Source organism: Paramisgurnus dabryanus, chromosome 15, assembly GCF_030506205.2.
Source record: "Paramisgurnus dabryanus chromosome 15, PD_genome_1.1, whole genome shotgun sequence".
Taxonomy (NCBI): Eukaryota; Metazoa; Chordata; class Actinopteri; order Cypriniformes; family Cobitidae; genus Paramisgurnus; species Paramisgurnus dabryanus.
This window is the reverse complement of record NC_133351.1, coordinates 3,131,701-3,144,579: the sequence shown is the minus strand read 5'-3', so window position 1 is coordinate 3,144,579 and position 12,879 is coordinate 3,131,701. Positions and strand designations below refer to the sequence as shown.

The 12,879-nt window shown below is 38.4% G+C and overlaps 1 protein-coding gene across 2 annotated transcripts in view; it reads left to right on the top strand.

Moving 5' to 3' along the window:
* csrnp3 (cysteine-serine-rich nuclear protein 3) overlaps positions 1 to 12,028 on the top strand; it is a 90,500-nt gene extending 78,472 nt beyond the window's left edge. For both annotated transcript variants that reach the window (XM_065252326.1, XM_065252327.2), the window contains 3 exons: positions 4,005 to 4,264; positions 5,555 to 5,851; positions 5,974 to 12,028. In XM_065252326.1, coding sequence (XP_065108398.1) covers positions 4,005 to 4,264; positions 5,555 to 5,851; positions 5,974 to 7,116 — 1,700 coding nt within the window. In that variant the 3' untranslated portion in view covers positions 7,117 to 12,028. The remainder of the gene's footprint in view (positions 1 to 4,004; positions 4,265 to 5,554; positions 5,852 to 5,973) is intronic.
* The last annotated feature ends 851 nt before the right edge of the window (positions 12,029 to 12,879 follow it).

Here is a 12,879-nt window from a genome sequence, read left to right as displayed (position 1 = left end):
ATCATTAAGAGGTTGGAGCGTATTTGAGTTTTTTATTTACCGGCATTTGACTTCATAATAAGACAGAACAGTGAAAAGCGCTTCATCTGACAAACATCAGCCATCATTACCACTGTAAATCAGAAGTGTTGCTTCTTTGAAACTGCCTTTCAAAAAGATAAAACAATAAAATCATACTGTTTAAGGTGCCAGTGTCTTTTAAAATTTACAACATGGGGTATTTATCGTGTACGGAAAAAATTCTAAACCCATCTAAAACTAGCAAACCTGACCAGATTTACCAACTAAATCTATAAACCACCATAGACTGATTTATTCATACTGTATATTGACTTGGTTTTTATCATGGATTTAGGTGAGAGAGAGAGAGAGAGAGAGAGAGAGAGAGAGAGAGAGAGAGAGAGAGAGAGAGAGAGAGAGAGAGAGAGAGAGAGAGAGAGAGAGAGAGAGAGGTGGAGAAAGATAAATGTTGTCATGCCAATAAAGCACACTTACTGTAAATTGAAAATAAAGAGAGAGAGAGAGAGAGAGAGAGAGAGAGACCGTGACCTTCTAGGAAAGCACTGCTATACGGCTGCAATACAAAGTAACTAAAAACCAGGAGCATAATTTGGGGCAGTCGTGGCCTAAGAGTTAATAAGTCAGACCTGTAACCCGAAGGTCACCAGTTTGTTCAGTTGAACACAAATAAAGATATTTTGAACAATGTTTGTAACCAAGCAGATATGGGGCACCATTGACTTCCACAGTAGGAAAAAAATAACTATATGGAAGTGAATGGTGCCCCAAATATGTTTTGATATTAACTTTTTTTTTATATCTACAAAGAAATGTATACAGGTTGGGAACAATTTGAGGGTGAGAAAAATATTTTTTAAGGGGACATTTCACAAGACTTTTTAGATGTCAAATAAATCTTTGGTTTCCCCAGAGTAAATACAGGTATGTGAAGTTTTAGCTCAAAATATCATATAGATAATTTATTATTACATGTTAAAATTGTCACTTCATAGGTGTCTGCAAAAATGTACCATTTTGGGGCATGTCCTTTAACATGCAAATGAGCTGATCTCTGCACTAAATGGCAGAGCCGTGGTTGGATAGTGCAGATTAAGGGCGGTGCTATCCCTTTCTGACATCATCAGGGGAGCCAAAATTCAATGATCAAATTTTTTCACATGCTTGCAGAGAATGGTTTATCAAAACTAAGTTACTGGGTTAATCTTTTACACATTTTCTAGGTTGATAAAAGCACTGGGGACCCAATTATAGCACTTAAACATGGAAAAAGTCTGATTTTCATGATATGTCCCATTTAAAAATGATCTGAATACAATTCTCTCTAAAATAATTTTGCATTCATCAATACATTGCCTTCCATTAACTAGCAATAACAAGCAAATCATGTTGGCTGTGACACAAACTAAAAGCTGTTGGCCACTGAAAAACGTTGTTTGTTACACCCCAATGTCCTGTTTCAATAAAAATGTGTCAACACACAAATAATTGTGCTTGTCAGGCCATTTCATAAGGTCTTAAAACAATAATTACCCCAGTTATGACCAGCAATATTTTGTATCATAAAGCAAACAATAAGCCATGAGGAAGGTAAGAGCTTTAAAAAGCTTTTAAAATCAATGCTTACTGATAAAGGCTCAATCATTTAAAGGGTTTGTGAGTTGAGAATATGGGCATTTTTTTCATCTGTGTCAATCACTTAATGGACTAAAATCCATTATTAAGTCAAAGTTTACCTCTCTGGGTTTTTTTAAGGTTTTGCTACACTTGTCCACTTTGATTCCCTCATTAGAAAGTAATTATGTGGACGACCCACAGTGCTGTGAGTCTCAAAGAGATATGTTTTGTCACTTTAAGAAAGCTGTGGTCAATGCTAAGATGTAATGTAATAATCGTGAATGATTGCCCGCCAACTTGGATTACAAGAAAAGAAAAAAAGTCAATTGCACCAATATTTTTAGCAAGCAAGCATAATGCAGAAAGATTTTACCACTGGCCTCAAATACCTAAACAAAATGTACTGTGGCAGTAACACCGGTACTGCTATTTAATGTACCTTAAATACTAAATAATTAACATATCTTAACTTAAGAAATTTGACTTTGTATTAAGAAAATGAAAATGCAAAACTGCAAATATGATTGTTGTCAAAATGATAAAAGCAATGCTAAAAACGGTCCTGAAGGTTTAATTTTTCGTTTATGTGAATTTATGTTGGGTTTTGTATTTTGATGTTATTTTTATACACGTTTATTATGCATGTCCAAAAGGTTTTCTACTAACCTTGAATCACAGAAACATCACTGTTAAGTGTTGCTCTTCAATGTATTAAATGCTCTCTCATTTATAAGTGGTTTTGGATAAAAGCGTTTGCTAAATGTAAATGTAAATGTAGTTTTTATTAAATGAAAACTGTTCATGCCAGTTCTTTATATTGTGGCCGTTAATGAAAAAAAGGTTGAAATTTTCCCTTCTTACACTAAAAAGCTTTCTGCTGTAAAGTCGTGCGTGTGTGTGATGTATGTGTGTTTGTGATGTGTGTGCGCGTGCATGTGTGTGCATGTGATGTCTGTGTGTTTGTTTGTGATGTATGTTTGTGATGTGTGTGTGTGTGTGTTGGGGGGCGCGTGTGTGTGTGTGTGCGCGTGATGTCTTTGTGTGAAGTATGTTTGTGATGTGTGTGTCTGTGTCTGCATGTGATGTGTGTGTGATGTCTGTGTGTTTGTGATGTGTGTGCATGTGTGTGTGTGTTGGGGGGCGCGTGTGTGTGTGCGCGTGATGTCTTTGTGTGAAGTATGTTTGTGATGTGTGTGTCTGTGTCTGCATGTGATGTGTGATGTCTGTGTGTTTGTGATGTGTGCGTGTGCGTGTGCGTGCGTGTTTGTTATGTATGTTTGTGATGTGTGTGCGTGTGTGCACACATGTGTGTGTGATGTATGTGTGTTTGTGCATATGTGTGTTGTATGTTTGTGATGTGTGTGCACGTGCATGTGTGTGTGTGTTGGGGGGCGCGCGCGTGTGTGTGTGTGTGTGTGTGTGTGTGTGCGCGTGATGTCTTTGTGTGAAGTATGTTTGTGATGTGTGTGTCTGTGTCTGCATGTGATGTGTGTGTGATGTCTGTGTGTTTGTGATGTATGTGTGTGTGTGTGTGTGTGTGTGTGTGTGTGTGTGTGTGTGTGTGTGTGTGTGTGTGTTATGTATGTTTGTGATGTGTGTGGGTGTGTTTGATGTCTGTGTGTTTGTGCATGTGTGTGTTGTATGTCTGTGAAGTGTGATGTATGAGTGTGTTTGTGTGATTTATCTGTGTGTGTGTGTGTGTGTGTCTGTGTGTGTGCGTGTGCGTGCGTGATTGTAAGTGTGTGTGATGTGTGTGTGTGTGCACGCATATCATGTGTGTGATGTGTGTGTAATGTCTTTGTGTTTGTACATGTGTGTGATGTATGTGTGTGTTTTTCTTGTGATTTGTGTGCGCGCGCTTGTGTGTGTTCATGTATGCGTGATGTGCGTGTGTGATTTATGTGTGTGTGTGTGTGATGTGTGTTCATGTATGCATAATGTGTGTGTGTGTGATGTCGGTGGTTCTGGGCGGTGGACCGGCAGCAGCAGATGGTTTTTATTTGTTCAGTTTGTGTCAGACATGAAGAGAGCTGTGGGAGAATATCGGGGAAACTCCATAACTGTGGATATTATTTATACAAGACAGAATCCCCATCCCCCTTTAAAGGACCTAACAATGGGAGGCATGCGGCTTCTCATATGAGCCACTAGAGGCACACACAAGATAAAGAATAGACAGACAGACAGACAGACATATATAATCATTATCATTATAACAACATGTAATTAGATAGCAAATATTTGATATATCGCCTAACTCTATGTACTCGTACAAAAACATCACTCAGACATACAGGAAAGACACATCAGTGTCATTCAAATTCAATAACCAAACCTTAATTTCATTTCTCTTTAATTGAACGTTTCAGCCTCGTCCATCCTGAAGCGAGAGAAGCGTATGAGGACGCGCAGGGTTCACTTTGAGAAAGTGACGGTGTATTATTTCAGCCGGCGGCAGGGCTTCACCAGCGTGCCCAGTCAGGGTGGCAGTACACTGGGAATGTCGAGCAGACACAGCTGTATCCGGCAGTACACACTGGGAGAGTTTGCCATGGAGCAGGAGAGGATCCACAGGGATATGCTCCGAGATCATCTGAAAGAGGAGAAACTCAACTCTATACGACTGCGGGTACGCAAATAATTAACAATGAACAACAGTTATGATGTATTATACTTGTGGATATATGCAGGGTGCGATTTGATGGGGGGAAAGGGGGTTTATCCCCCTCTGGTCTTTATATTCCTTGAATTATGATTTTTTTTATCCCCCAATTATTAATGGTCATCAAACAGCCATATAAACGTACTTAAAAAAACATAATTTAATATAAATAAAAATGCTGCCACGCAATAGTGCAAACAACAGTAAAATGAGGAATGGAGTTTTATTTTTAGTTTTGAGTGGTTGTTATCTGGGAATAACAAATCTGCAAATGTTGTCACTGGCCAATCAGAATCATGCATTCCAATAAAAAAATCCTATTAATTTTAATAGTAGTTATATTCCATGAGGCATAAGGAGACTTTTTGGAGAATCTATATATATCTGAACTCCTTTTCATACTCAACAGTTCATATACACTCACCTAAAGGATTATTAGGAACACCTGTTCTCATTTCTCATTAATGCAATGGTGTAATGGTGTGGGGGATGTTTTCTTTGCACACTTTAGGCCCCTTAGTGCCAATTGGGCATCTTTTAAATGCCACGGCCTACCTGAGCATTGTTTCTGACCATGTCCATCCATTTATGACCACCATGTACCCATCCTCTGATGGTTACTTTCATCAGGATAATGCACCATGTCACAAAGCTCGAATCATTTCAAATCAGTTTCTTGAACATGACAATGAGTTCACTGTACTAAAATGGTCCCCACAGTCACCAGATCTCAACCCAATAGAGCATCTTTGAGATGTGGTGGAACGGGAGCTTCGTGCATCCCACAAATCTCCATCAACTGCAAGATGCTTTCTTATCAATATGGGCCAAGATTTCTAAAGAATGCTTTCAGCACCTTGTTGAATCAATGCCACGTAGAATTAAGGCAGTTCTGAAGGCGAAAGGGGGTCAAACACAGTATTAGTATGGTGTTCCTAATAATCCTTTAGGTAAGTGTAGTAACCAAGGCTGTGAAGTATTTGATTATAGATCTCAGTTTTATCATTCAGTCATCTTTCCTTTTATTGATGAGCATGTTAAAATACATTTGATCTTAAAGGCGGGGTGCATGATCTCTAAAAGCCAATGTTGACATTTGAAATCACATAAACAAACACGCCCCAAACAAACACGTGTTTTTTGTTACTCGGCCTGTTTAAAAAAATCATTCACCCCGCCTTTAAATCTCAAAATATGATCTTGAATACTGCTTAAGTACTTCTTTAAAAATACAAGATTTGCATCTTTTACTCACAGTTGACGAAGAATGGCGCGGTGGATTCGGAGGAGGCGAGCGTGCTCACATTGGATGACATCTCTGACGACGACCTGGACCTTGACAACACAGAAGTGGATGAATATTTCTTCCTGCAGCCTCTGACCACCAAGAAGCGACGTGCTCTTCTGCGCTCCTCGGGCGTCAAGAAAATCGACGTGGAGGAGAAACACGAGCTGCGGGCCATCAGGGTTTCCAGAGAGGACTGCGGCTGCGACTGCAGACTCTTCTGTGACCCTGAGACCTGCACCTGCAGCCTCGCTGGCATCAAGTGTCAGGTGAGATACACACACATCGTGTATGAAATATTCTTACCGTTTGTGTCTAAAGAAAACATGGCCAGGTCACATTACACACTAGTAAAAGTATCAAGCACTAAATTGTTCTCGCATGTCAACAGGTGGACCGTATGTCGTTCCCTTGTGGATGCACAAAAGAAGGGTGCAGCAACGCGGCCGGAAGGATCGAGTTTAACCCCATCCGCGTTCGTACTCACTTCCTGCACACCATCATGAAGCTCGAACTGGAAAAGAGCCGTGAGCAGCAGCAAAATTCCGGCCCCGCCGCCACGGCAACCGGCAACGGTTTCCACGGCGACCCCAGCGGTCACTGCAGTCCGCTGGCGACGGGCCAACACGCACTGGAATACCAAATCCCAGATACGGTACCGCCGAGCACCATCATGCACCTGCAGTCTGGCGATGACACCTTAGAAGAAGAAGAGGAGGAGGAAGAAGAGGAAGACGACGAGGAGGAAGAGGAGGAAGAAGAAGAGGATGATGAAGATGACGAAAACGAAGATGAGAGCAGCAGCCTGTGCAGTCTGTCCGACTCCAGCACGCAGAGCTTGGCAAACAGCGACTCGGAGGACGATGAAGATCAGGAAGATAAAGCTGGAGAGTTTGACGCCGGACTACCGACCGCGACGTCATGCGGCGAAGTGGCTCCGCCCCCATCTGTCATGTGTTACACAGAGAACGCAATCACGTCGGATAATCAAACCAATGGTAATTCGTACTTCATCGGCTCCGCCCCTGAATACTATCAGATGGAAAATGCTACTCAACCCACATTGCTAGCTAACGCCAACCAGGCCGGTGAGGTCTACGGAGGCGACTCGACCTCATATCAAGACCGGGTTAATGACTCCGTTAGGGTCATGCCTCGGGGTCCCTATAATGTGACCGCTGATCAATACACAGACTACACCCAGCAAAGCGAACAGTCATACACCGATCGGCACTTCACGCTCGCTAACGGATCGACGGCCGTGATCAGCTGTCGCACTCCAGAGACGGATAAAAGCGTCCAATCCAAAGGGACCTTCATCAGCCAATCAGGAGAGCTGAGCCAGATGGAACTCCAAAACTATCTTAACAACAACAACAGCAGCACGCAGGATGCCTACACTACCAATGGGAACTGTTATGTAGCTGAACAGCCAAAGGAGACGTCTCACAATCTGTCCGAAGTGTCGCTAGCGGACAACACAACGAAAGGACCGACTTTACTGGATGCTTTCCCTGAGCCGACCCCGGTTTAAGATTGCGTTTAGATTTAAAGAGGAGCCTTCAATTCTGCACAACAACAAATATCTAACGCTGGCCGGATGAAATCATAAATATGTATTTTTACTGAACTTTGCAAGAAGGAATATTATTTAAATTGCAAAATCAGAGCGTATGTTAAGCTTTAGACCTGAACATGGAGTGCACAACGTCATCGCAACGTTACGTCATCCAACGGGACCAGGGGCCGGCTTATGCATAAGCACGTTTCTGGCCTGAGACTCGTGCAATTGTCATTTCTAAAGATCTAGTTTTAATCAGACGTGAATGGATCTTTTCTATGTATCTGTGTCGGTAGTGCTATAAAAAAAAAAACGAAGAAAAAATCAAGATCGTTGCTGTTCGTGTTCTTCAGTAAGTGTGTATCTCCGTGTTTGATAAAAGCATGTTTTTTTAGCTTTCATCGCTGGTTTATGGTTTTGTAAAAGTTCGATGTACTGTAAAAGAGAAAATAACGTTGCGTTTTCGTACATATGTATCATGCTTTTGAAGAGTTAGCATGAAAACGGCTTTTGAATACGTGCTGTTCATTTGCTTTGCTTACGAAACCAAATTAACATTATTTAAGTTGTCAAGACATTTCCTCAAGAACGTAATTGCACTTTTCCATTGGCTGATGTTACGCGGAACGTGACCAATTGCTGTATGAGCACTGAGGGGGCGGGGTTATCTGGTACCGTGCCATGCCAACGGCTGTGTTCGGAATGAAATATTACCTTTTTACTTTTTTGCAAACTGTAACAAAGATATTGGATAAAACAAGATTGAGCATTCATATTACTATGGATAGGGGGCAATGCAACTCTCAAAATGGGCACTCTGGTGATGGAAGTCCTACCTTTCAGTTAAAAAAACAATCATCAATCAATAAAGACTGATGATTCTCTGGGGCAGGAGCTCTGCACTTGAGGTCTTCACGGGTCCACTTAGATCCAAAAATTCACATAAAACTGCATAAATATCCCGCATATTCCATCGCATTTTTTTTTTAAACGTGCCGCAAGTTCAAGGATTTTTGCATGCAACATTCACAAAAAAACTCTGTCCTTTTCTGGAAGGACTGAAAAGCCTCGTTCACGGGTCAGTATAATATTAGCGGCATCGGGTAATTTAAAATGAATGTGTTGTTGCCGAACACACCAGAGAAGAACCTAAGAAACCCAAGCTATCTTGCATGCGTGCATCGAGTCCTTTTGCCAAGAGCGCTTGCCACATGTGATTGGTTAATTTTAATTTGAGCCAGACCTGTCAATCAATTTTGAATGGACTTTTTAGCTGCACTTTTGGTTTCGTCATCAGATAACAAAGGTAAATAAATGGAGCTGCAGGCCAAATTGGTTGCAAGGCCACCGGCGTTTCTTTCTGTCTGAATGGTGTGCGGGGCTACTGCACACATCAGTGACGTTTACGTTCAGGTTAAAAAAATTGCCACTAGGTTGGGTCGGACTTGGGTCTAATTTTCTGAGGTTTGTCTCGGTCGGTCGTTCTTCTAAAAAAATATTTATGCACTTTGGGTTCGGGGAAAAAGTGATTTGGGCCATTTCGGGTCGGGTAGATTTCGAGAAGACCTCTACTCTGTACAGAGGCACTTGCCAACCTGTGGAACTTGCCAACTTGCCCAATTGCTGAAACAACCTCGAAAAGTTGTTTTTAGGCAAATTTAAGAAACAATCGTTATGGTTTTCTTCCTTAAATTATTTCGTGGAGTCAACTCAGATTTACAAGTCATGTCAACTTATTATTTATTTTGACAAGAGATGAGATGCTACAACTTATAAAATATAGTTGAAAAAAGTCAACTTATCTGTAGTTAAAACAAGTCATCTCTAGTCAAGATAAATAATAGTAAGTTGGCATGACTTATTATTATTAAATTTAGGGCAGCAACAGTGTACAGTTGACATGAGGTTTAATTGTTGATCAAAAAATGTTGTTTAATTGTAATTTTAACACGCAATTTTAGAGATATCTGTCTTTCCCCATTCAAGTAAATTGCATGACTGAAATAACTGCCCGGAAACATTGCAAACATTGCCGCCTAGTGGCGTGACTTCCCTAAAGACAACCTTGCAGCTTGCATACTGTACTGTAAAAATAGTAAGAGTAGTATGTTATTCCGAACACAGCCTTTGATCGTATGCTTTTATAACATATCTCCAGGTTTTGTGGAGACGTGATATTTTTCCATGATACTAGAAGAAAACGATCTCTCTTCTGTTTGCATTTGCTTTTTAAAAGCAGACAGTAGATAGACAAATAGTTAGATAACAGAATTAACTTTTGAAATCAGATTTAGATGATAATGAAAATGGTGAATTGAGTGAATTCTTTGTCTTATGAAACTCTGAAGTTTTGGGATTATACAGGGATTTCTGACAAAATGCACTTTGAAATGCTTCAGGTTGCTGCGTTTGAAGCATTCCATTAGATTCAGGCAAAGATGATTTTTAAAAGTGTTTAAATTATAAAGAATGAAATTCTAATCTAATATTACATTTGTAAAAGGTAAATTTATTGCGTAACTAATAGTCTTGAATGAACGGAGGTCAGAACAGATTTTTTTTAAGTTATATAAAAAATGTTTTAGGGCATGACTTTTGTTTTCCTAACATGTGAACATAATCTCAGTAACTGTGTGCTAAAGATTTTGCTTATTTAAAGGATTAACTCCACCTTCATAAAAATATCCTAATAATTTACTCACCCCCATGTCATCCAAGATGTTTATGTCTTCCTTTGAAAAGAAATTCAGTTTTTTGAGGAAAACATTTCAGGATTTTTCAACAGGGCTCTAAACGATCCCAACCGAGGCATAAGGGTCTTATCTAGCGAAACGATTATCATTTGATAGTTTTTAGACCAAAAATATAAAATTTAAGTGATTTTGTGCATAAAACAAGCAAAAAAATATTTTTCTTGAATTAAGTGTTTAAGAAAAATGTTTAAGATTTTTTTGCTTACCCCATTGGCAGATTTTTTTTGCTTGTTTTATGCACAAAATCACTTAAATTTGATATTTTTGGTGTAAAAACTAGACTTATTTTCTTGGGTCGTTTTGCTCATCAAGAAAAAGCATCTTAATTTAAGAATGTTTAGATATTTTTACTGAAAACAAGACAAAAATACTAAGATTTCTTTTCTTGAAAATCATTTTTTGCAGTGTGTAAAACGCACACTTACGGACCATTTTTAACAATAAACTGACACAAAGACATTAATTGGTATCATTTCACATACAAAAACGTCTGAACGCTCCTCTTTCTCCACACTTAAACACTGGAGCGTAGTTTCGCATACGTCATGCATGACCTTTCAACGCAATTACGTAATATGTAAGGTCGCGCAGGCGCATCACACGGCTAGTGCAATACAATAAGTTGTGGTTTAAAAGTACATATTTTATATTTTTTGGGTGAAAATGATGATCGTTTCACTAGATAAGGCCGTTATGTCTCGATTGGGATCATTTAGAGCTCTTTGAAGCTGCATCGAAACTGTAAACCATTGAGGTCCACTAAAGTCCACTATGGAGAAAAATCCTGGAATTTTTTCCTCAAAAACTTTATTTCTTTTTGACTGAATAAAAAAGACATAAACATCTGGGGGTGAGTAAATTATCATAATTTTTTATGAAAGTGGAGGTATCCTTTAATTTACCGAACGAATCATTCAGAGGAGTCATTTGTTAAGTGCAATAGTTAACTTTGTCTCTGGTTAACGTATCAGCTAATATTTATTGTCTGAGTAAAGGGTTGAATCATTTCGAATCAGATTTTTCTACCCAGTTTAAGTAAAAGTTCACCAAATTTACACATTATTTACTCACCCTCATGTCCTGAATGTGATTCCTTTTTTTTGTGAAACACGTTTTAATAGCTTTTGTCCATTCAATGACAATTCAGAAAATCTGCAAAGCTCCAAAAAGAACAAAAACACGATTCAAGTAAATGATTATAGTGGAACAAACATAGCAGCATGTTGGTTTGGGAAGACATGAGAGAGTAAAAACGTTGTAATTTTAGGTGAGCGTTTCTTTTTAAGCACTGACAGGTTTAGAGATGAACCTCTTTGTAACGCACAAACAAACATTATGATGCATCTGTTAGTTTGTTTATCCTCTTAAAAGAAAGCGAGTCATTGTCAAATGAGTGTCCTTCAGTTTACGCTCAAGACAGGACAATCAAATGCCTTTAGATGTCATCAACACACAAAACATCAGATTTATAAAGGTGAAGTGTGTCGTTTCTCAATGCTAGAATTTCATCAAAGCCATTACGTCCGAAGACAAAACTTTCTAGGGTACCAACCTAGCAACCACAGAGCAGCATCCAAAGGACACAGTAGCAACCACATAGCAACACCCAAGCATCAGTCGAACACACTTCACCTTTAAAGATGATGATGATAAGCGAAGAGAAAATGATTTATAAAACACTGAATGTTCGGAAAGATTTTGTGGGGCAGAAGAATTAGAAATACTGCCTTGGTTTAAGTAAGTGACGACTTGCTTAAAAACAGTGAATGCCTTCATTTTGTAATTGGTTTTTGCCATTGTTTTAGATGCTACGGTTCAGTGTTTTGCCTTTTAGAATTTGTTTTCTGGATCTTGGTGCAGAAAATAAATTTGTCTCTGATTCACCTTTTGTACACAGCGCTGGTACAATAAACCTCAGTCGTGATATGAAGTATGAAATATAAAACACAAGCATACAAATGTAATGTCAATATACGGTCTGTACTACAGAATGAACTGACGGCAGACAGGAATCATCATATTAAAGTTCTTCTTCTGTTAAGTATTTCCTATGAATGATCTATTATAATGTGTATTTATTGTGCGTTCCTTAAGCAGTACTGTATGTATTGAATAAAATTTCTCTTTGTTAACGTGGGTCCTTGTTTAAATGTTTGAAAGTTGTATATCCTTTTTAAAACTTTAAACCATTAACTCTTTCCTTACCATTAAGAGAAAACATTTGCATAAAAAACGTGTTCCTGATAAATTTTTATGTTAATCTGCAATTATCCACTAGATGGACTTAACATTTATTTAAAAATTTAAGCGAAAACATTATTTAGTCATTTTAAACTCTGTGTATGTTTTGATAATCGTTCTGAATCTGATCTCTAACAAAATTCCTTCACAAAAATGCAATTATTTCAGCTTTTTGCTATAAAAAATATTTTTAAAGAAAAATACTCATATTTAAGAGTTTATAAGCAAAGAAAAAATATAGATAGGATGAAAAGTTTTTTCTTGCTTTGTTTGTTTATTATTTGTTTGAAAGCAGATGGTCTGTTCTTTCATTTGATATATTTGTATGTTTTATATTTTAAGAAGAAAATTTTCCTGACATTTTGGGAAACTTTTGTGAAAATCACAAAAAATGCTGGCGGGCAACTTTTAAAAAAATGGCGGGCAGGGAATGAGTTAACTATATTTTTTCATGTACATTTTGATCACGACAAACTATAAATGGTTAAAGGTCTAAGAATGTAGTTTTCATATTTCAAAACCTTTTAGCAGTAATAATAATGCAGTGACAGTAATTTATTAATTTCTGACAGCAAAAGAGTATGCAGCAAACGTTGACACCTAATGGCCGTTGTTGGTAAAACCACTAGAAGTGTAACAAACTTCTTTATTTTTGCGATAATTTTATGTATAAAATATATACTTTATTGCATTATTTTTATTTATTATCATAAATGTAAACTGCTACAACATTTTTTTTTCC